The sequence below is a fragment of the Quercus robur genome, chromosome 5 (genome assembly GCF_932294415.1).
Source record: "Quercus robur chromosome 5, dhQueRobu3.1, whole genome shotgun sequence".
Lineage (NCBI taxonomy): Eukaryota > Viridiplantae > Streptophyta > Magnoliopsida > Fagales > Fagaceae > Quercus > Quercus robur.
Genome location: NC_065538.1, coordinates 54,424,213 through 54,445,965, shown reverse-complemented (window position 1 = coordinate 54,445,965; position 21,753 = coordinate 54,424,213). Strand labels below are relative to the sequence as shown.

At 32.3% G+C, this 21,753-nt stretch overlaps 1 protein-coding gene across 1 annotated transcript; it reads right to left on the bottom strand.

Annotated features, from left to right (window-relative positions):
• Window positions 1-506: 506 nt before the first annotated feature.
• LOC126728373 (probable LRR receptor-like serine/threonine-protein kinase At1g07650) lies at window positions 507-3,945 on the bottom strand. Its single transcript, XM_050434208.1, has 3 exons — window positions 3,801-3,945; window positions 2,415-2,844; window positions 507-580 (listed from the first exon to the last, which is right to left on the bottom strand). Exons 1-3 carry the CDS (start codon window positions 3,942-3,944, stop codon window positions 507-509), a joined length of 648 nt encoding a protein of 215 aa, XP_050290165.1. The 5' UTR covers window position 3,945.
• Window positions 3,946-21,753: the final 17,808 nt, after the last annotated feature.

Genomic DNA, 21,753 nt, shown 5'->3' with positions numbered 1-21,753 from the left:
GTAAGGGAAAAAAAAGGTGAATATAACAACAATTTAAAGCTATCTTGAAGAATCTAAACCTTGACCAAGGAAAACATTATCATGTCACTTTATTCGCAAGATAGAGAAGTCAATGGTCATTCTTTTTATACTTTAATTTACTGTTCGTGTTATATGTTCTCTATTGTGATCTGATAGCCTGGTAGGATACGTGTAACTCTTGCATATTTTCCACCGAGATGGATAATGGTACCGCTATAAGACAAAGCTACTAGTATGGTGAAAATAGTAAAGGTGTAGAATCTCATACAAAAGAAAGAGAGAGACTGAATAAAAAACTGGAATTCATCAACTTAATTATACAACGTAATCTGTTATCATTTAAGAAGTACGAACACGAATATGAGTACAATATGAATACGGTAACACAAACAATTCTAAAAAATTATAATATAAAATGACTAGTACGACACTAGTGTGACATAAATATAACACGAATATGACACTTTAAATAAAAAGTTTGTGCTTCAAGTTATACCTGATATGACATAGGTAATCCATATATACACACTCTTAAGAATAAGATCAAAATATCTCAAACCTGTTAGCCAAAATATCCAAGTTTGTTATGCTAATCAATAACTAACTTATACACGTGTTGATTGATGAGTAACTAACTTTACTTAACACAACGGCAACATTTCAGTACTCTGTAATCACAGCTGCATTGTTTATCCAAAACGACATCGTCTTATTTAATGAGAAACAGTGTTATTCTTCTTTAACTTAGACATGCGTTTCACCAAATGCTTGGACGACATCGTTTTGGATCTCATCTTCATCAACAGATGATGATTATCTACAATCCCCTCTCATATCATATGGTCACCAATTGCCTCTAGTGAATACACTAATCCCTATATGTTGAATTCAGATTAGCAAATTTAGATGTTATCCGAAGAATTTTTTCACTTTCTAGTTATTTTTTGTGTTAAATGGAAGAACCTAAGCCATGTTTTCTGTTATTTTTAAAGTTTCTTCTCCTTCTTTAGTAGAGAGGTAGAGGACAAAATTGAAATAAAAAATTGAAGGCCATAAGTTAGTTTATGTTCCGGGATGTAATGTTCAAGTTTTACATTTCACAATTTGATAAATCCAAAACGGAATGTGGTAATCAGGTTCATTTTAATTCTGGTATTCTCATTCAAATGATCCAAGGAAATCAAATATATACTACCATACATATGAACGATCATGACACCATCAATTTCTCTACACACACAAAATCTAGAGATATATACAACATAAATCTACCGAGTCCAGAAAAGACTAATTAGCATTAACAAAATAGGGAGACAACTTGATCAGTAGAAGACAATTATTGGAAGCTCTATACCATATATTGTTTTAGATGAGCAGCTCTAGACTATACTGTCTAATGTAAAATTTATAATCTTCAAGAAGGAACAATTTGCGAAAATTACATTTTAGCTTCATCCTAGAGCAAATACTGGTCCACAAGTTCACAATATATGGGTTTAGTGAATGAGTGTGCTTTCCGCAGAGCAATGTCTCATTCCTAACCAAATCCCATTCAAAGTATTATCTTGGAATTAAAACCACAAAGCTCATAGTTTCTTATCATTAAGAAAGCACATTGCCTGTCACATAAGCTGGTGGTGACTTAGTGCCCGTTTGGTTCAGCATTTGAAGCCCAAAAAGCGCTTTTTCAAAAAAGCTCAACCCAGTTTTGCGTTTGGTACGCTCAAAAACGCAGTTTTTTTATAAAAGTTGCGTTTTGAACTTTTATAAAAAACTGAAGGCAAAACGCGGAAGGAATATGGACCCTCAGGAGTCCATAAATCAAAACGCGCTATGCGCGTTTTGTATATTACCGTTGCAATAACCAAAAAGACCGAAATACCCAGCATCTCTCATGGCATCTCTCATCTGTCTCTTTTTTCTTCATCTTCCTTTTCTTCTTCCTCTTCGTCTTCCTCTGCTTCTTCACCGGTCTACCCCCACAATCAACAAAACCCATTTCAACCTTTGATATTCCGAACACAGAATCAACAAAATCAACACAAAAATAACTCAAAATCAACACAAAAACAACTTAAAATCAACTCAAATCCGGAAAACCCATCCCAAACCCAACTCAAAATCAACCCAAAATCCATAGAAAAAAAAAAACCCAAAATCCCAAAATCCTTATGTTTCAATCATCTTCATCTTCATCTTCATCATCATCATCATCATCATCTTCTTCTCTGGAGTGTGAAAAAAAAAAAAGAATAAAGAAGGAAAGACAAAATAAGGAAATAAAGAAAAAGGACGAAAAAAGAGATGCAGAGATGCAGAGACTTCTTCATCATCATCATCATTAGCTTTTGAAGTGTCAAAAAAAAAAAAAAAAAAAAAAGAGATGCAGAGACCTTGAGCCGGCTTAAGGGATGAGAGGGGTTTGAAGTGTGTGGAAGATTCTGGAGTGGAGTGGAGTGTGGAGTGGAGTGTGAAGTGGAAGGGAGATGTAGAAGAAGAGCCAATCCATGTTGGATTTGCTGACTGAACGAGGCTCTGACCTTCAACTGAGTTTAGTTGTAGGCTCTGACCAAATTGGTCTCTTAAGGCTTCAAACCTCCATTCATCGCCATAAATATCTGGATCCCTGGCCATTTCATCAACAACTGTCTTGCCTTCAAGCATACTCACTACGGCAGTCATGGTGGGCCTAAGGGCTGGTGATGGATTAGTGCATAATAAAGCTACTTTTATCATTCTAAGTACCTCTTCCTTACTGAACTCAGACCCCAATTTTGGATCTACCAACTCCATCAAATCCCCTTTCTTTTGTAAAACGGTTGCCTGCAGTGACAAATGAATAGAGTTAGGAAGTGATGAAAGGATTTAATATGTTCTCCAAGTAAGAAAACAATAGAATACCCATTTAAATGATGAGAAAAAAAAGTGTACCTACATACTGGTTATAGGCCATGGCTAGAAAACTCCTGTATCTTTTTATTGAATATAAATTTTGATAAATCAATTATCAGATTACATATTTTTTTTTTTTATATCTTTCATACTTGTAAAATTTCAAAAAGATAAAAAATCAATAGCTTTAATCAATTAAATATTTAAATTTTAAGTTTTTGCAGTCTTAATTTATGCATAAAAAATAAATTTATGGATAGAATAGTAAATAACATCCGATTTAAACAAAATATAGCATGCATGTTAAAAATATAAAGAACATGCAATCCAACATTAGATTTTCAAAATATGTAGTGGGAGTTTGTAGCCATTACTTACAAACTAGCTTGCAAACTTTGTCCAAAAAAAATAACAATTAGTAATTTAATTAAAAGAATTTATTTTTATTTAAAATATAATGCAATTAATAACAACATTATTTCTGTAACTTAATCCCCCTTTCATTTATTTGCCAAATAAAATTTTGAAAATATTTAAAGCGAAGTGGAGATTTGGGAGATTTAAACCCATGTGTCATGGAAAAAACATGGACTAAAAGACATTAAAATTAGAATATAATAGCACATCGCTTGGATTCCAATGAAGAAAAATTAGTTATCCAACTCTGAACCAAAAATTAAAAAAATAAATAATAAAATAATAATAATAAAACAGAAGTATAATTGGCCAAACTCTTGTCTCACATGTTTATTTTCCAGCTTGAACCCAGTGAAAAATAAAGCAAGTTGACCTAATCAAATGTATTGTTCCAAAATATGCAGCTTGTGTTCATATGTACCGTGGTTTTAGCAGTAAGTTTCAAAACAACACGAGAAGGATAATCTTACCCAATCCAAGAGGCATACAAATTTCTCATTTGGTCGATATTTCATGTTGTTCTTCCCAGCAACAATTTCCAATGCAACAACTCCAAAACTATAAACATCCGCTTTGTAGGTTAAATAACCCCATAATGCATATTTAGGAGCCATGTAACCTGTGCAACACATACATTTACTGTGATATTTGGTTCACTAGTATGATCTTACCAACATTGGTCAATTTCTTAGCACTAGATTATCCAATCAACTGTTAAGCATGCAATCATGCAATTAATAGGGCTATCATAATCGAGTTTAGTTTCATTGAGCTAGAAGCGATAACAAAACAACAAAAGTGAGAGTAAAAAGTAATAACTAAACAACAAAACTAGCTTTTTGGAAAATAAGCTAACTTTTTTTTTTGGTCTCACATGTAGCAAATAAGCTACCCAAAATTATGAGTGGATAGCTTATTGAGTAGTAGCATTGATAGAAATATGATTTTTTTTTTCAAAAGGGGGGGGGGGGGGGGTGGCGGGCGGGGGAGGTGGGACAAATTATTTCATACATCTAGTCTATGAGTTTTTTATGTGTAAGGAAGGTTTAATATACAAAATGCAATATAATGAATAATTTTACAGGACATGAAGACATTGTAATGTACTAATGTAGTAATTAGTAATGTGTACACAAAATTATACCTATTAATATTAATATTAATTGACTTCGTTGGACCAATTGATCATGATTGATGTCAATTGATGCTAATAGAAGGATTTTATTTTACTTCCATATTTTATATAATCTTGTTATAATTTTATTTTATTTTAATATTGGATGGTATTTTTTTTTTAATAAAGACTTTCAACTTATGATGTTTGCTCTTTGATAGCTATTTATTATCAGACCAAGACACTAATCGGTTTTTAATATAAGCAGGGATTAATGAACTCCAAAATCTCTTATTCAACCATAAAAAAACTTTACCAGTTGAGCTAACTAGAATTCACTTGAATGGGATTAGGTAGCCTTTTAAAAAGCCTTTGACTCATTATTATAGACCATCATAGAATAATGACATTTGGATTGGAAGTTTTCTTTTAAATGCTTGGTGTTGATTCCAAGCAAGCATTCCTAGGTTCTTATTATTCTCACATATTTGGTGTTTGATAGGCCAAAAACGAATTGACCCCTTGTGATGAATTAATTGATTAATTAGCCAAATTTATTAATTAATCAAATTAACATGCAAGCGCGTAGTAGCACAAACAAATCACCAATTAAACTAAGTACGCAGTGGAAAATAAATTGACACGGTGATTTGTTTACGAATGGGAAAAACCTATACGGCAAAAACCCTACCGGGTGATTTTCAAGTCACCACCCCCGAAATTCCACTATTATCACAACAAGCGATTACAAGTAAAGGAATCCCAATACCTTATACCAACCTATAGTTGAACCCTTATCCCAATACCCAATTGGACTTGTTATGTAGTGACAATTTCCCCTTTCGATGCACGACTCTCAGTACATGACTAATCAATTGTGTAGATCTCAGTACGCGACTTCAATCACCAACTAGAGAAGGTTGTTGACTACAAAGTTCTTTAGTTCATCCTAACAATGAAGATCAAGAAGATGCTTGGTTACAAAACCCAACGGTGTACAAACACAACAACTTCTTCACAAGAATGATAAACTAGGGCAAAACTCTATCTCTGATCACAAATTGCTTGAACAAACTTTGCTCAACACTTGTGCAACTTGTTCCCTCTTTAACGGCCCTTAAAATAATCATTTTATATGTCTAGGATTATGAGAAAAGAAAACTCAAACACATAATCACGGATTAGAGTCAAAACAGAACTGAAATTCTGTTTTTCATAAATCTCAACATGTAACCTATCTGTCGAGCTGCTGTCGAGCCACGGGGTTGAATAACTCTTCAAGCTCGATAGATGGCTAGCTGTCGAGCTTTAATGATAGGCACTTTTCAGCTTGAATCTTGGACAGATTTGCATAGCTTCAACACTTGATCTTGAAACAAAGTTTCTTGAAGTATTAAACACATTCTAAATCTACCCAAATACAAGTAAAGTGTGTTTTATCAAAGGATTAGTCAATTACATAAAATAGTGGCATATATTCCTAACAAGTGAATCACATATGTCCTAACAGTGTTGATTCCTAGAATAAATTAATATTTTTCTGCTTTCACTACTTGGAGTTTGATTCCAAATAAACCCCAATCTTAAGCTATGACCATTTTGTATTGTTACAAGTCCCATTTTTAGGGTTCACTATCCTATGGCAGCTAGTACATTCAACATTTAATTTTGTTAGAGACACAATTTCAACAAATTTTCTCACAACTTGTTGAGATGGCAAATTGTGAGATATCTCACATGGGAATGCATACCACTAATATCATTTTTATTTTCCACCATTGACAAGTCCAACCACTTTATCAAATTGTAGACTTAGTCTTTAACATTTATTGCAACTCTGGACATTGATTAAGCAAAAATATTTAGACTAAATTACAAATTACACTTTTTTACACCTTTTAAGCTTTAGAATCATTTTGATTTTGTCCTCTAATTCTTATATTTAAAATTTTGAATTTTTCTTCTCTGATTTATGAAGCATTATGAATCTTACCCTTCCGTTCATACTTGATGATTTGGTCACTAAATGCCACCTAAACTCAAATGAGCAAAACTACATTATTTTATGGGCATTTTAAGTCACATTACAATTCTAAAAAAAAAAAAAAAAAAAAAAAATCCCTATAATTCATTTAATTATTTTATCCATTCTTCCTGTTTTCATTTACTCGTTTCTCTCATTCTCTATCTCTCTCTCTACTGTCTGATCTTTTTGTCCTACGCCACTACAACCCACCCCTCAATTCAGGCTACCAAGTACCAATTCACCTTGAGGAGAACAAAGAGGAGCAACTTGACTGAAGTGTCAGGCTATAGCTATCGTCCACCATCATCTTCTTCATCTAAGTCCAACTATCCAAGAGGATATGATGACAAAGTACCAGGCGTGCATTCTGGATTGTGGGGGAGGAAGGGGGAGAAACCAATGGAGTAATCAAGGAAGTCATCGTTGATGGAGATGATGGTGATCTTGGTGCGTACGTATAAGGGGACAAAGTGGAAGTAGAGCTAACGAAATGCAATGGAGAGATTGGCGGCAATGGGTGGGACCAGAGGGTGGTGTTGGTGTAGGTTAAAAAAAAAAAAAAAAAAAAAAAGTGCATAAGACATTCAAGAAACCAAAATTGTTTCCTGAAAAAAAGAGAAACGAATAACTCCTAATTAAAAAAACCAAAACTGATGAAAAAAATAAATGGCAACTAAAAAAGAGAAAACAAAACTGATGAGAAAAATTAAAAGAACCAAATGGCACCAAAAAAATAAAAAAGAAACACTGTCAACGAGCGTGTGGGCATTTTAGTCCAATATTCTGCACCTCATTGTCAATTTGATTTTCTCCCCCATTTTGGGGAAATTGAGTTCTGGGCAAAAATTGAGCTCTAGTGAGCTCAGAGAAAATACAGTTGGGCCTCACAATTTTTCTCTTCCTCCTCCCCTCCTCTCCCAACCAAACACCCTTTCCATCAATTTTCTCTCTTATTTTTCACTCCCCTTTCTCCATCCTCTCCAAAATCATTCTTTCCAAACATACTCTAGGTGTACTGGTCACTTGAGCGAGACACTAAAACCCACTCAAGCGAGGTCAATCTCACTCAAGTAAGACATTAACAGAAATTATTTTTTGCATAATTTTGCAGAAAATATCATCGAAAATTAACATTTTAAGTTTCTAATAGCTAGTAACAGCCAAGACAACATTTTAGAAGGCTTTAAAAGACTTGTATGCCTTTTGAAGTGCAACTCTTCGTTGTGTATAAAATTATAAATAGTGTTCCATATTCATGAAATTAGATAATGATGATAGATTTTGATAGTATGATATACTGTTGAAGAGAAATTTTCATGTTTCTCCAAAATTTCTACTTGTAGAATCCAAATTTAGTTTTATCTCAGGTGATTATCCTAGAGCACTATAGCAAACTCAATTGAGTGAGCGCAATATTATCTTAAAGAAAGCAAATTTATTTGTGCCTCTAAGCCAACTTTATTTTATGTTTTCCATTGTTTACCCCCAAAATTCTCAACATTCAATGCCTCTATACATGGAATTTGAGGTTTGAGTAAATAAATTTTTCCCATGATTTATTGAATCCTGAGATTTATTCTCCTTGAAAATGGAGATGTATTTTTTTAGCAAGAAATTTTGTCTAGATAGAAAATCGATAATTTTGAAAAGTAAAGGGTATAGCTTTTGAAATTAGCATAAAAAGCATGGGCTGTATTACATATAGATGCCTATGTGTGCCTAACACATAAAATCCAGTCAAGTACTTTCGTCAATAAATATTCTTGTGATAGTATTTTATATACTTGTTATAGTGCAGAGGTTTCGTAGCTGCCATATTCTGGTCTACTTTCGGCCATTCAGGGTAGCAACTCAATACTACAGACTTATGTGATCAGCATCTATTCACATTACCTGATAATCAAGATCTGCAGAGGTAACAAAACAAAAATAGACTCGGAAAGGAAGTATAGAGGGGGCAAAAGAAAGGAAGGCAGTTCACATTGTTCCAGCAATTCTTGTGCTAATGTGTGTGTTCTCTTCTTCGTCTAGCTTGGCCAAACCAAAGTCGGAGATCTTAGGATTTAGGTCTTGGTCAAGCAACACATTAGTGGTTTTGATGTCTCTATGAACAATTTTCAGTGTTGATTCCTCGTGCAAGAAAACCAGACCTCTTGCTATGCCAACACATATTTTCTGCCTTGCAGACCAGTCCAACTTTAATCAACCATTTGCAGAACCTGAAATTGATGTTTAGAACCCGTTTAATGAAATTCAACATCAGTGTTTGACTGTTTGTTCTCATTCTTCTATTATTACTATAAACTAATAAGTTACCCGTACGATGCACAGATAATGTCATAATATTTTATGTAAAATGGTTTTGAAGAATGTTATATATGTATTATATCATATATAATTGTTATAGAACTTTATTAGAAATGAGTTCATTATAAAAAGTAACAATTACAAATTGTACACACATATCCAATATAATAATCCAATTGAAGTAATGAGAAATAAAAATAAATAAATAAATAAAACTTTGGAGGAATATTATAGAATAAAAGTTGATATAGAATATGTCTTTTTCTTTCTCCTTAATTTTAAAATAAAATACATATCCCAAACACCCACAATCAATCACATTATTTACAAAATCCATAAATCCACAACGTCCGACCTTAATATCAAAATTGTAATTATCATTGTTATTTAATATAAAATGCAAGCCCCTCTTCCTTGGTTGTAGTCAACTCATATAGGTTTGGATTAAATGAGACAACAATGTTAGAGATAGGTAGGTGTTGTCGAAAGATTGAAAGTAAATGACATTATTTTTGGTTTATGTGTATTCAATATGGGATGGCATGAAGGGCTATGGTTAGGTATATATAAAGGGATAGAAATGTAAGAGGTGAAAATAATGAATTAAAATGCAAAGAGTTTTGTGTGAATGTGTGAGGAATGAAAAATCTTGAAACATTGAACCAAATAATACAAAGAATATTTATTTGTTAATTAGAAAAGTATTAAAACATTGAACCAAATGATACAAAGAATATATATTTGTTAATTAGAAAAGTCATGAAACATTGAACCAAATGAAACAAAACGTCGATATTTAATTTGTTCTTATTTCTAATGTGGCACTTAAGAATATTTCAATTCTCTTTGCGTAGAATGTGTTATTTGGCAGAACCTCATGTTTTCCCGCATTAGCTCTCTCTCTCTCTCTCTCTCTCTCTCTCTCTCTCTCTCTCTCTCTCTCTCTCTCTCTCTCTCTATATATATATATATATATATATATATATATATTGATGCATGGTAAGGTATAAAAATACTAGCTTACCATTATTAAACAAAGCATGTGCAAGGCTATTGTTTTCCATGTACTCATATACCAACAATAATTGTTTTCCTTCAATACAACATCCATACAATCTAACAAGATTTGGATGTTGTAAACCAGATATCATGCCTATTTTGTTCACAAATTCACGGCTTCCTTGCTTTGATTTTGACGAAAGTTGCTTAACCGCAATTACAATACCATCAGATAGTATGCCTGCATCAAGAATATAAAATAATACGTTTTTAGGTATGTATTTCATCATGAATCTCTCCAAATGTCTACGAGGAGAAGAAAAAAAAAGATGCAGGAAAAATCATTCTAGAATGGTGAAAGAGTTGTCAGATACCTTGTAAACGGATCCAAAACCACCTTCCCCAATCTTGTTTGCAGCATTGAAGTTATTGGTAGTAGCTTTTATTTGTCTATATGTAAAAAACCAGTTTGCAGATCTAATCCTTTTAACCCTGTCAAAGGCATCAGGCTAAGATGTCAGATTGCATCTTACAATATAAAAAGACCAATTTATAACAAAATATTTTCATGCCTCTTGACCAGTTAAATGGCTCTTAAAAGGAAAAGAAAATTAAATTCCTTTAGAAGGCACTATATTGTAGTGAATCACATAGAATCTAAAAAGGGGGGGGGGGGGGAATAGAGCTATTGAAAAAGATTTGTCCTATATAGCCATTGACACATTAGAGTTGTTGAGGATGAATTTAACTATAGCATTAAAAAAACCCAAACAAAGGTTCTATTTTTTACCTTGACAAGTTGACTGTTAATCTTTTGTGTTAGTCCTACATTCTTGGAATCATTCAAAACATTAAAAGACAAACAGAGAATACAGTGATATCTTTCTGAGGTGCTACTTATTCATATTCCATTTAGTTTTGGTTGGAAAATTTTCAATGAAATTTTTTGAGGTGCTAACTTGATTTGCTCTATTGGAGACAAATTTTGGCAAAGCCTTCCCCTATAGAATCCCCAAGATTCTCAAAGAAGCTCATAGTCTTTTTTTTTTTTTTTTTTTTTTTTTTTTTTTTCAAAATTGAATGAGAAAGAGAAGAGCATAACATTTTAAACTTTTAGAGAAGGAGAGATAGAGAGATTTAGAAACCTGGTGAAATGATATTGATTTCTAAAGAAACAATATTTTGTACATTAAATTTAAAGGGGAACTGAACAGTTAAGAGAGAAAGAGAGGTAATTTGGTTCAATGGCTTTTGCTAAAGCAATTAATAACCTGCATCTTTTCAAATTCTAAAAGGATGTTAAAATTCCAATTTTTAAGAGAAGGTGAGATGAAAAGTCAAATGCAAAAGCTACTATAATAAAAAGCCACATGGCAAAATCTCATGCTCTCCCATATGTGATCTCTGCTTTTATATATATACTAGTCGCTAACCCATGCGATGCACAGGAAAGGTATTGAATACAATATATAATTTAATCTTGGTTTATTTTACTATAACACCAAAATTGAATTTGTAAAATAAAATCATGTAGCTAAAACATTTGCTAACAGCTATACGTTTCAGACATTTATTAAACTATATTATTATTATTATTATTATTATTATATCAACTTAACAGTATTTAAATATATGATACCAATATGCTTCAAGAAAATGTCCAACACTAAAAACAACTTCGAAAACAAACTCAACTAAACAGTTTGACGAATAAATATATTACAATCTATAGTATAAGCCAAGAAATAAACTTTGAAACCAATATGAACAAAATCCACGTCAAAGAAAACCATTTCGATCATTTAAGAATGCGACTCACTAAAGTCATGAAAAACACATGATTCATTATAAAAAAGAAGCATCTTTAGTCTTTATAGATTTTGCATAAGTACCAAGACACGATGACACATACACACAAACCATTAAAGAAAGAATCAAATAACATACACAACATGTACATACACTATGAAAGTAAAAATAAGAAAAACAAAAGATACATAAACACAAAAAATTAAAGAAAAAATAAAAACAAAAGATACATAAACCCGAAAAATTAAAGAAAAAAAAAAGCCAGGAATAGAAATATAAGATAATAAAGATGGGTTACCCTCAAAAATAATAATCCATGGATATTCATTAAAATCTTATAGACAATTTCAGATAATGAAAAAAAAATAAAAAATAAAAAATAAATAAAACCCAAAAGTTAAGATGTTAAAACTTCCAAAAGGCCAAAAAAAAAAAATCAACAAAAAAAAGAAGATTCAAAGCTTCAAAAGTATTGAAATAGTAAAACAATAAATATATATATATATATATATATATATGTATATATATATATATATGTATATATATATATGTATATATATATATATATGTATATATATATATAATTACGCAATAGAAAAATACAATAGAAAGAAGGGTTACTCTCAAAAAAATAATCCATGATTATAGCTTTAATTTCTACTATTGAAATTGGCCAGACAATTAAATGTATTGCAAAAAAGGAACTGAAAAATTCATATGTAAATCAAACAAATAGAAGATTTTGAGCCTATAATTTATTGAAACAAAACAAAAATTATGTGACTAAACAATGGGAAAATATAATAAAATGATGAGTTAGCCTTTAAAAATAAATCTATGTCTATAGGTGTTGAATTTTGAAATCTACCAGACAGTTTTAGAAATTGCAAAAACTAAACAAAAAATGTTAAAACTTCTGAAAGGAAAAAAGAAAAAAAAAAATTGAAGAATCAACAAAAAAAAAAATTATGTCTACACAACATAGAAATATTACAGAAATATGAGTTACCTTTTAAATATTAAAATTCAAAATATTAAAACTTTTAAAAGGTCAAAAAAATTGAAGATTTAATTAAAAGATTCAGGCCTAGCAAATAAATAAACAAAACAAACAATTGACAAACTTATAAGAAAAAGCAACAAAACTATAATTTTTATTGAACAAATCAAAAACCCTAACCTTGATGCATTGACTGAAGAAGGAGAGGAGTCGTCCAATACATAAGTGGAATATGTGAATTGTGAAGCATGAGCCACCCTAAAAAAAAAATCATGAAGGAAAAGAAGTTTTAAGGAGAAAATTGTGTTGCGGCAAAAGACGATAATAGCAGATCTGATCATAGAGTACTTTATGCACACAAGCACGTGAGAATTAACAAAGTGAGACTTTGTGTTAAGAAAAAAATTAAAATTAAAAACTTAAATTCATAGAAAGGATAAAGAGAAAAAGAAGCATTATTATAAGTTTGGCAGTTTCATTGGACCAAAAAGCAATTGGATTTACTGAATCTTCATTGGAGATAGAGATTGGAGTGAGAGAGAAGGAAGGAGGCAATTGAAGCTTAATTCACCGTGTGTTCTTTAGGTTTTTTTAGAAACTTGGAGTCAGGTCTTAAAACTGAATAATAAGGAGAGAGAGAGAGAGAGAGAGAGAGAGAGAGAGAGAGAGCGAGAGAGAGAGCGAGAGAGCCAAGTGTTTGTTTGTTAATTGGTAACAACCACCAAACCCAAGAGACAAAATATTGTGAAAATATCATTGAAACATTTCTTTTATTCCACCAAATGAAAAGATACAATGTTTTAGTGTTGGATATACAAACAGGTGTCTATTGACCGAAAAGATGCATATTGGCCGAAAACATGTCTATTGAATGAAAATGTACCTATTGAATGAAAAAGTGCCTAATGATCGAAAAGCTGTCTATTGAATGAAAATGTATCTATTGACCGAAAAGATGCATATTGAAAAATGAAAAGTCACAACTATTCGGTGTTTTTAAATGTATATGTGGCATTAATTTATGTAGTCACATGGTGTAATGAGGCACAGTCAACAAAAAATCAAACGTTTCAACTATTAGTTATTATATAGATTAACTAGAATGTAACTCATGTTTACGCACAGGAATGATGTATTGTGGTGGTGCGATTGATATTATCTTGAGTTATTAAACATATAAGACATCAGTTCAACTAGGACATTTGGAGGTGCTAAAATGGTTTTTCTTTTGCAATTTTCATGATATTGGCTACGTCAAGTTTCTCATTATACTACTATCACATATATATTTTTGAAAATCACTATTGGATACTACATATATAATATCAATTCACAATCACTGTTCATGAAATTCTACTAAATAGAACACAAAATAAAAAAATTAATTGGTCCAATAGTATCTCCTAAATTGAATGGGGATAGGTTCATGAAATCATTCAGCTCAATTATAGTTTGTTACAACCAACCAATTAGTATCTACATATGTGATTCTTTCCTCATTCTCTTTATCTCTCTTTCTCCCTTCTACATTTTCTTTTCATCTAATAAAGTAGTTTGATAAGTGCTCTTCAGATTTCCAAGTCCAAGAGATCTTTTAGTGTTTGCTCTAATTTCAAGAGAATGAGCACACTTATAAAAAGCCATACACTTCAAAAGTAAAAACTTATATCATTTACTTTTTTTTTTTTTTTTACTAGTTTCTCATTTACTCCTAGTCCTACACCTAGGTGTGTTACTATTCTTCTTTATCATATATTTTTATTTAATTGATATTACATATAAATATAATAAATTATTATTAATTTGACAAAAATGTATAATTAGTAATTTAATTATATTTATTTATGTATTCAATGTTTGTTGTCTAACTGATCTTTAAACTATTAATAATATTTTTCGATTGCTGTACAGTATAGTTATATTGTATACTAAATTGTATTTAGAATACTATTTTAGATTATTGTATATAATATGAAAGTAGTATATAGAGAAAAAAAAAAATTAATCATTTTTTTCTTTACTCACCCCACAACAAATTCCTAACTCCAACATTATTGACCCCTCAGAAACAAATCTTGGAGCCGTCATTGTGGATGGTTGATTATTGACGGTGGTGGTGTCTGTTGGCTATGTGGGAAAGACTGTCTATTTTACTAGAAAATCTGTATATTTACTGTGAAAGTAGGTATATTTTATAGGAAAGTCTTTAACTTCTATGAAAAATTTAATGTGTTCTATGGGAAAGTCTGTATATTTTGTGGTTAAGTATTTAATTTAATGGAAAATTTTATACATTTAATAAGAAAGTCTGTATATTTTTATGGGAGAATCTATATATTTTGTAAGAAAGTTTGTACACTTTGTACAAAAGTTTGGACATTCTATAGGAAGGTTTGTACATTTTGTTGATACCGTATTTTTTCCGCTCTCGATTTGCATGTTGGACCTCAAAATTTCTAAAAAAAAATCATCTTTTTTCATCGAGGGACCGTGGGAACATCCAAATTATTGTGGTTTAACCCAATCAGACGTTAGACTGCTCAAAGTGCTATTTCAAGTCAAAGTGACCAAAATGCCCTTAGTCAACCTAAGTTAACCGAAAGACAAAATTGGTCAAAACTCCCCCAAAATGACATTTTTCAGGTTTCTATATCAAATCCAAGATTATTGGAGCTTTTTGTTAACTTTGACCAAAGTTGACCTAGGGTTGATTTTTGTGGTGATCGAAAGTTGACTTTTGATCCGATAGTCCGATTGGGGTAAAACCAATTCCATTGCAAAAAATATTGAATTCCCTTTAAAACGATGGCTCACGAGTCAAAATCAGAGTTAAGACGATTGAGATATCATGAAAACCATGCAAAGCGTGTTAACTCGCCTACCGAGCCCATAACCTTTGATCTGACCATTCGATCTCCAAAATGTCAAATGATCTGGAAACTAGACATTCGTATCTCTCCAATGACACTGGAGTAAGATCAATTAGAGCTTGGTAAGACCTTCAGATGAGTGCCCAAAGTCAGAAATTGAGATGGCATGCAAATTTAGTGTGCGTTAGAAGCCTGCTAACATGCACTATGTGTGTGCTTGGAATTTAGGGCATACACAAAGTGTACACCAGAAGACACAGTGTCACAAACTAAAATATAAAAACCCCTTTGCTCCCAAATGGAAAAAAATAAATAAATAAATAAAATTGGGGTCCTACGGCAGTTTTGTAGAGCAATTCTCTCTCTCTCTCTCTCTCTCTCTCTAAATTCTCTTCAAAACCCTTGATTCTCTCATCCTCCATATATCAAGAGGTAGTGTTCTTGCTTCCATTTCCTCCTCCTTGGTCCCTCTTCCTTGGTTTTGAGGTTTGGAAGTTGAAAATGTAGCTTTTTAGCTACAATCTACACCCATTTAATTTCTAGCACTTTATTACTTTATTTCAATTTCCTATCATGTCTATTTCTTTATTTAACTTCTCTGCTGTCATGTTTTTATTACTTTGATGATGTTGTCCTAACCTTCTTTGCTAGGATATATCTAAATTTCTTATTTGTACTCTTTTATGCCACATTTGCATGTTTGGAAGTTGTGCTTGAGTGCCTATTGTTTGGTTAAATTGTCTATGCCTTGATTTTGTATCTTGTGTCATTGGTAGGGTGTAGATCTTGATTCTCTAGTCAAGGTTTACATCCAAACACCCAATTTCAATAAAGGGTTTGGGTTAAAGTCTTAAATACATATTTATGCTTGCTTGGCTATTTACTTGCTTTTATGTGTTTAATTCCTAAATCCTTCATATCATGATACCATGTTTGGATGCTCTGTGCTTAGATCCATGTTTATCTTTTGATTCTTGTGTCCTTAGATTTAGGTTCTTGCATCTCTACCATACTTCACATGCTTTTTATTCTCCCTTTTACTATGTGTTTCATTGCACCTTTTGTGTTTTCCTTAGCATGTTTGTTTGCACCTTTGTGCTTTTTCTTGTCTTGTTTGGTTGCATCTTTTCCCAATGTTTCTTGTATGGGTGCAACCACTCATATGAGATCATATGTTGATGATGTTGGCATGCTTATTGTGAGAGGACCCGGCAAAGGTGGCTCTCAAGAAAGAGATTTGCAGGTGCCTTTTCAAGACACCTCTCTTTTTGGGTAAGTGGTGTGGAGTCACCACTTATTTTTTTATACAAAAAAGAAAAAGAAAAAATTAAATACAACTTTACATGACTGAAATGTTCCATTATCATTAATTGAATAAAAAGTACAAACTTGATAGATTGAATATTATAAGGCTTTAAGCCTTAGTTACAAACTATCAAAGATACATGGCTTTTTGTCCTAGTTACAATCTACCCAAAAAATAAAAAGAAAGATAAAGCCTAGGTCTACCTATCCCAAAAGAAACTAAATTCAAAGACTAGTTTATGGAATGGGAAGGTGTTAGGCACCCATTCCGCCTAGACAGAGTCTGGTCTTCTAGACTCTCATGACCAATATACCCTTAATGCATGATATGAATGATATGTTGCATACATGACAAACTTTACCCTAAACTAAATCACATAAATCTACTTCATGAATGTGTCCTCTTCTTTTAAAAAATTCAGATCTGTTTTTGTGAATAAAAAATTTGATTTGATTCATTAAAAAAACCAGATTTGTTTTGTAAGTTAGAAAATCAAGATTTGTAAAAAAAAATTAGATCTGTTTTTTATACTAAATAAAATAAGAAAAAGATTTCTTTTTTATAAGAGGACTACACCCATGAAATAAACCTACGCTACTTGCATTAAACAAAATAAACAAAACATCACTACTTATGAATCAAACAAACAAAACATGACTTACGACTCTCTTTTTTATTTCAAAATCTGCTATGTTAAAAAAAATTTAGATCTGCATCTAAGGAAGATACAAATCTGTTTTAATGTTAAAAAAAATTTTAGATCTGCATCTAAGGAAGATACAAATCTATTCTTATGTTAGAAAAAATTCAAATCTGCATCTAAGAAAGATACAAATATGTTTTTGTATTAGAAAAAATTTAGATCTACATCTAAGGAAGAAATAGATCTGTTTTTGGTTTTGAAAAAAATGTGATAATGTGCAGATTTTCGAAACTCAAAAGGTAAATCATGACAACAAAAGCATTAAGAGCATATTTCAACAAAAACATTAACAACACATGGCATGAACATTAGAAATTGAAACTAAAAGAATATCTACATCATGCAGCATCAAAATAAAAGAAAATAGAAAAAAGGGTAAAGAAAAACCACCTCTTGCATGGATGTACTCTTCTTAATGAGGGATTATTTTAGGGTTCAAAGAAATTTATTCAATTATCTTTGAAACCAAAAATACCTTGCTTACAAAAAAGAAATTCTTAAGGCTAGAGCCTCCAAAATGTCTTTAACGTAAGAGAGAAAATAATAGAAAAGGGGAGTCAGAAAGAGGGGAAATTAGAGAGCGTGAAAAAGTGTGCTGAATTTTGAGATGCAACCTCTATTTATAGAGGTTGGGAGGCTCGAAAAAATAGATAATGATCAGAATACGAACTGGGACGCATCCTTATCTCTAAAAAATCGATAAGGGTGTATTTCAGCTTAATCCAGGTGCCCTCGGGCCGGGGCCTGAGTTTGTGTCAATCAGCACTCCAAAAGTGCCGAATGGCCCTTTTGGGTGCCGGTCTTGTGTATTTTGGTCCGTTTTGGACTCCTTTTTTTGAGATTTTTTGAACCGGGACTTGCACTTAGACACATTTTTAAATCCATATTCTAAAAATTAAACTATTTTTCTAATGATTCAAGTATTTTTAGCAATGATTATCTTGTAGATAAATACTCCAAAAAGTCTTGATTATCCACAATTTTATTGTTATCTGATTATCCCCTTTATTCCTATGCAAGCAAGCCTGTTTTTGACACTCACTAACAACCAATCACAAAATTATTTAATTAATTTTAATTTTTTAACCAATCAAAATTAATTTAAATTAATCATATGTGGTTGATTCTACCTAAACAAAATGCATGTAGACCATGCAGACTTGATCATGCGATATCTTTCAATCCAACAGTTCGATTTGGAAATCGAGCATACCGTCGCGACCGTTAGATCCTCAAGATTGTTTTTATGATATGCAATGAATGAATTAACATATGTAATGCAATCATGAATTTTGGATATATGATTGGTCACTCTAGTCATCTTCCTTGATTAAATTATGGGTGCAAAATTGAGTGTCTACACTTATATCTTGCCTCTCTCTCTTGCTCAACTTTGCATGTTAGGGTTTCTCATGTTAGCCTTGAGTGTGCGTTATGGCATGATTAGTTTTATCCTTGAGTGTGATGATAACATGCTTTGCCTCCTTTGTGCTTATTGCCTTGCTTGCTTTACACCACCTTGTGTGATCTCTATGTGTTGGTTGTACCCTTGCATGCTTGTTTGTCTTGCTTATGCATGTTTTTGCTTGCGGGTTCACACACGTCTTTATCCATGAAATCCCGAGACCTACTTTTAGGAGCTTTGTTTGTTGGCACGTCTATCATCCGTAATTCAATTCAATGGATCTATGGATGCTAAATCCAAACCTACATTTGTCCCTTGTGAATATATAGTCTCTTTGATAGTTTGTTTTTTAACATGCTCTCTTTGTTTGGTTTGTTTGATTCTCTTTGCTTGCTTGTTTGCTTGTTTTGTTGCATATGATGGAAGAAGCATGCGCGCAACTTCCAAGAAGTAAGCAAAATGGAATTGATTAGTAAATATAGGGGTTTAGCCCCTCCGTGAGGTCCATTCTTCCCTTATAACTTCCTTAGAATCATGTCTAGTTGCTTCCCTAAATTAAGGTTCTATTCTAGCTTCTTGTTTTGGGTCACACCTTCTAAGTGTGGATATGTCTACTTTTCTTGTACGTTACTTGGGCCACACCTTCTAGGTGTGGATAGGTCTACATTTTTGCTCTTTGTGTTGATATATTGTGCATACTATATATTGTAAAAGTAGTCCTACACTTCGAATGATGTAGATAGATATTCATGCTTTATTGGGTGCATGATCTACCGCATGTGTGATTGCCCCTATCCATGTTAATTAGCTAATGACATTGGTTTCCCCTTGTATATGACATGCACCACATGTTTGGTACCTTAGTGTGCCTCGGCGTGCTTTAGACCAAGCATATTGATGCATGCCGTATTCATAGGCATGAAACCCTGCCGGTACGTCATGGCACACCCAACGCAAAACTCTGCTAGATTTTCACCATGAAAATAAGGTAGCTTTCTTTTTCACCACGAAAGCTTGGTGAGGATCACGTTGTGTGTGCCGCGACGCACTTGACTTGAAGTGCTGCTGAATTTTTGCCATGAAAACAAAGTGAAATGCTGTCGGATTTTCATTGTAGAAATTTGGTAGCAATTCCAATGTGCTAGCAAAGCATTGATGAAGGCCACACACCTTTCCCAAATCAAATCTCAAATCCCAATTTCTTCATAGCCTTGAAAGCTACTACCAATAACTTGTTTTTATTTGCCAATGACCAAAAATTAAGATTTTACCAAAACAAAGGATTGTCTCATGATAGGCATTGTGGGGGTGTTTAACACATTCCCCACACGTGACTAGACTTCCAAATCCAAGAATCAAGCTTTTTATCATCGGTTTAGATTAGGAAAATTTGACTATTTATTAACCTAGGATTGGTAAAAAAATCAAAATAGAGTTACGTGACCAATCACACTTAAAAAAACCCAATAATTGGTGGCGACTCCCAAACCTTAATTAAAAATAACTCATAGTCATAGTTCACACCCAAACCATGCATCATTCTCAAAAAGGGAAGAGAAGGAAGGGGGGGGGGGGCACAAGTGCCCATCTATCTTTACCCCTATCCACACATGTGGAGAGCACACGTCGTTGTCTGGGGTGGTTGAAGGCCACCTGGGGTGGTTGAATGCCACAAAGCATCGACACGTTTTGTGATAAAATCTTTGTATTTTACGGGAAAGTATATATGTTATATGAAAATGTCTGTATATTTTTTGGAAAACTCTGTATAAATATGTATTTTCTATTGGAAAGTCTATAAATTTTGTGTGGAAGTCTGTATATCTTATTGAAAAGTCTATATGTTCCATGGAAAAGTTTGTACATTTTGCAGAAAGTCTATATATTTATTGGGAAATCTTGTATAGTTATTGGGAAAATCTGTATATTTTGTGTAAAAATTTGTACACTATGTGTGAAATTTCATACATTCTATATGAAGGTTCGTACGTTAATTTTGTGACAAAGTCTGTATATTTTATGAGAAATTCTATATATTTTATGAAAAATATGTATATTTTGGTGGGAAAGTTTGTATGTTTTATGGGAAAACTTTATATTTTATGGAAAAGTTTGCTAACTATTTTGTGATTACTAGTGGTGGTAGTGAATCCAAGCAGTGGTGGCTCCTCTGGTTGAGGTTATTTATTATTTATTTATTTTTGCCATGGGGTTTGGTTTTGGGACGGGTTTTGATTGTGATTGAAGAGAGAGAGAGAGAGAGAGAGAGAGAGAGAGAATGAGGAAGAGACACAAACAACTATGGGTGAAGATAGAGATAGTGAGGAAGAGAGAGAAACTATAGGTGAAGAGAGAGACAATGAGGAAGAGAAAGAAATGGCAATGGGTGAGGAAAAGAAAACGAGTTAAATGAACAAAATATTTAATAGTGTTGGGTGTGATGTGAAAAATAAGAAATGAAATGTTGAGTGAATCGTAAAATAGAAAAAGTAACTTTTTTTTGCTAAAATAGTTTTTTTTTTTTTTTTTTTTTTTTTTTTTTTAACAAACCTAGCTGTGAATGCTTTGGGGAGAGAGAGAGAAATGAGTTGTTTATATTTTTCATGGACTAGTTTATATTATTTTAATAAATTGTACATTAAAATAAAAACTGGGATGTTAAGTGGGTTATGAAATTGTGGGGTAAAATGAACAAAGTAGCTTTTAGGGTGTAAAATAGCAAATATTTTAAGAATCCGGATGTGAATGATCTTAAGCAAGCACATACAGTTGCTATCATTAGACACGCACTTTGCCAGTCGCATAAGCTGGATGGTAGCAGTGGCATGCTTACATTACCGAGAATCAAGATTTTAGAGTACAGATATGTAAGGTGACATATATA

Bases quoted from the DNA above. Each gene is read 5' to 3' on its own strand.
- LOC126728373 (XM_050434208.1), bottom strand. From the start codon at position 3,944: ATGGCTCCTAAATATGCATTATGGGGTTATTTAACCTACAAAGCGGAT. The intron at 2,845-3,800 runs GTAAGATTATCC...TTGTCACTGCAG, and splicing joins TTGTATGCCTCTTGGATTGG to GCAACCGTTTTACAAAAGAA. The intron at 581-2,414 runs GTCTCTGCATCT...TTTGGCTAACAG, and splicing joins ATCCCTTAAGCCGGCTCAAG to GTTTGAGATATTTTGATCTT.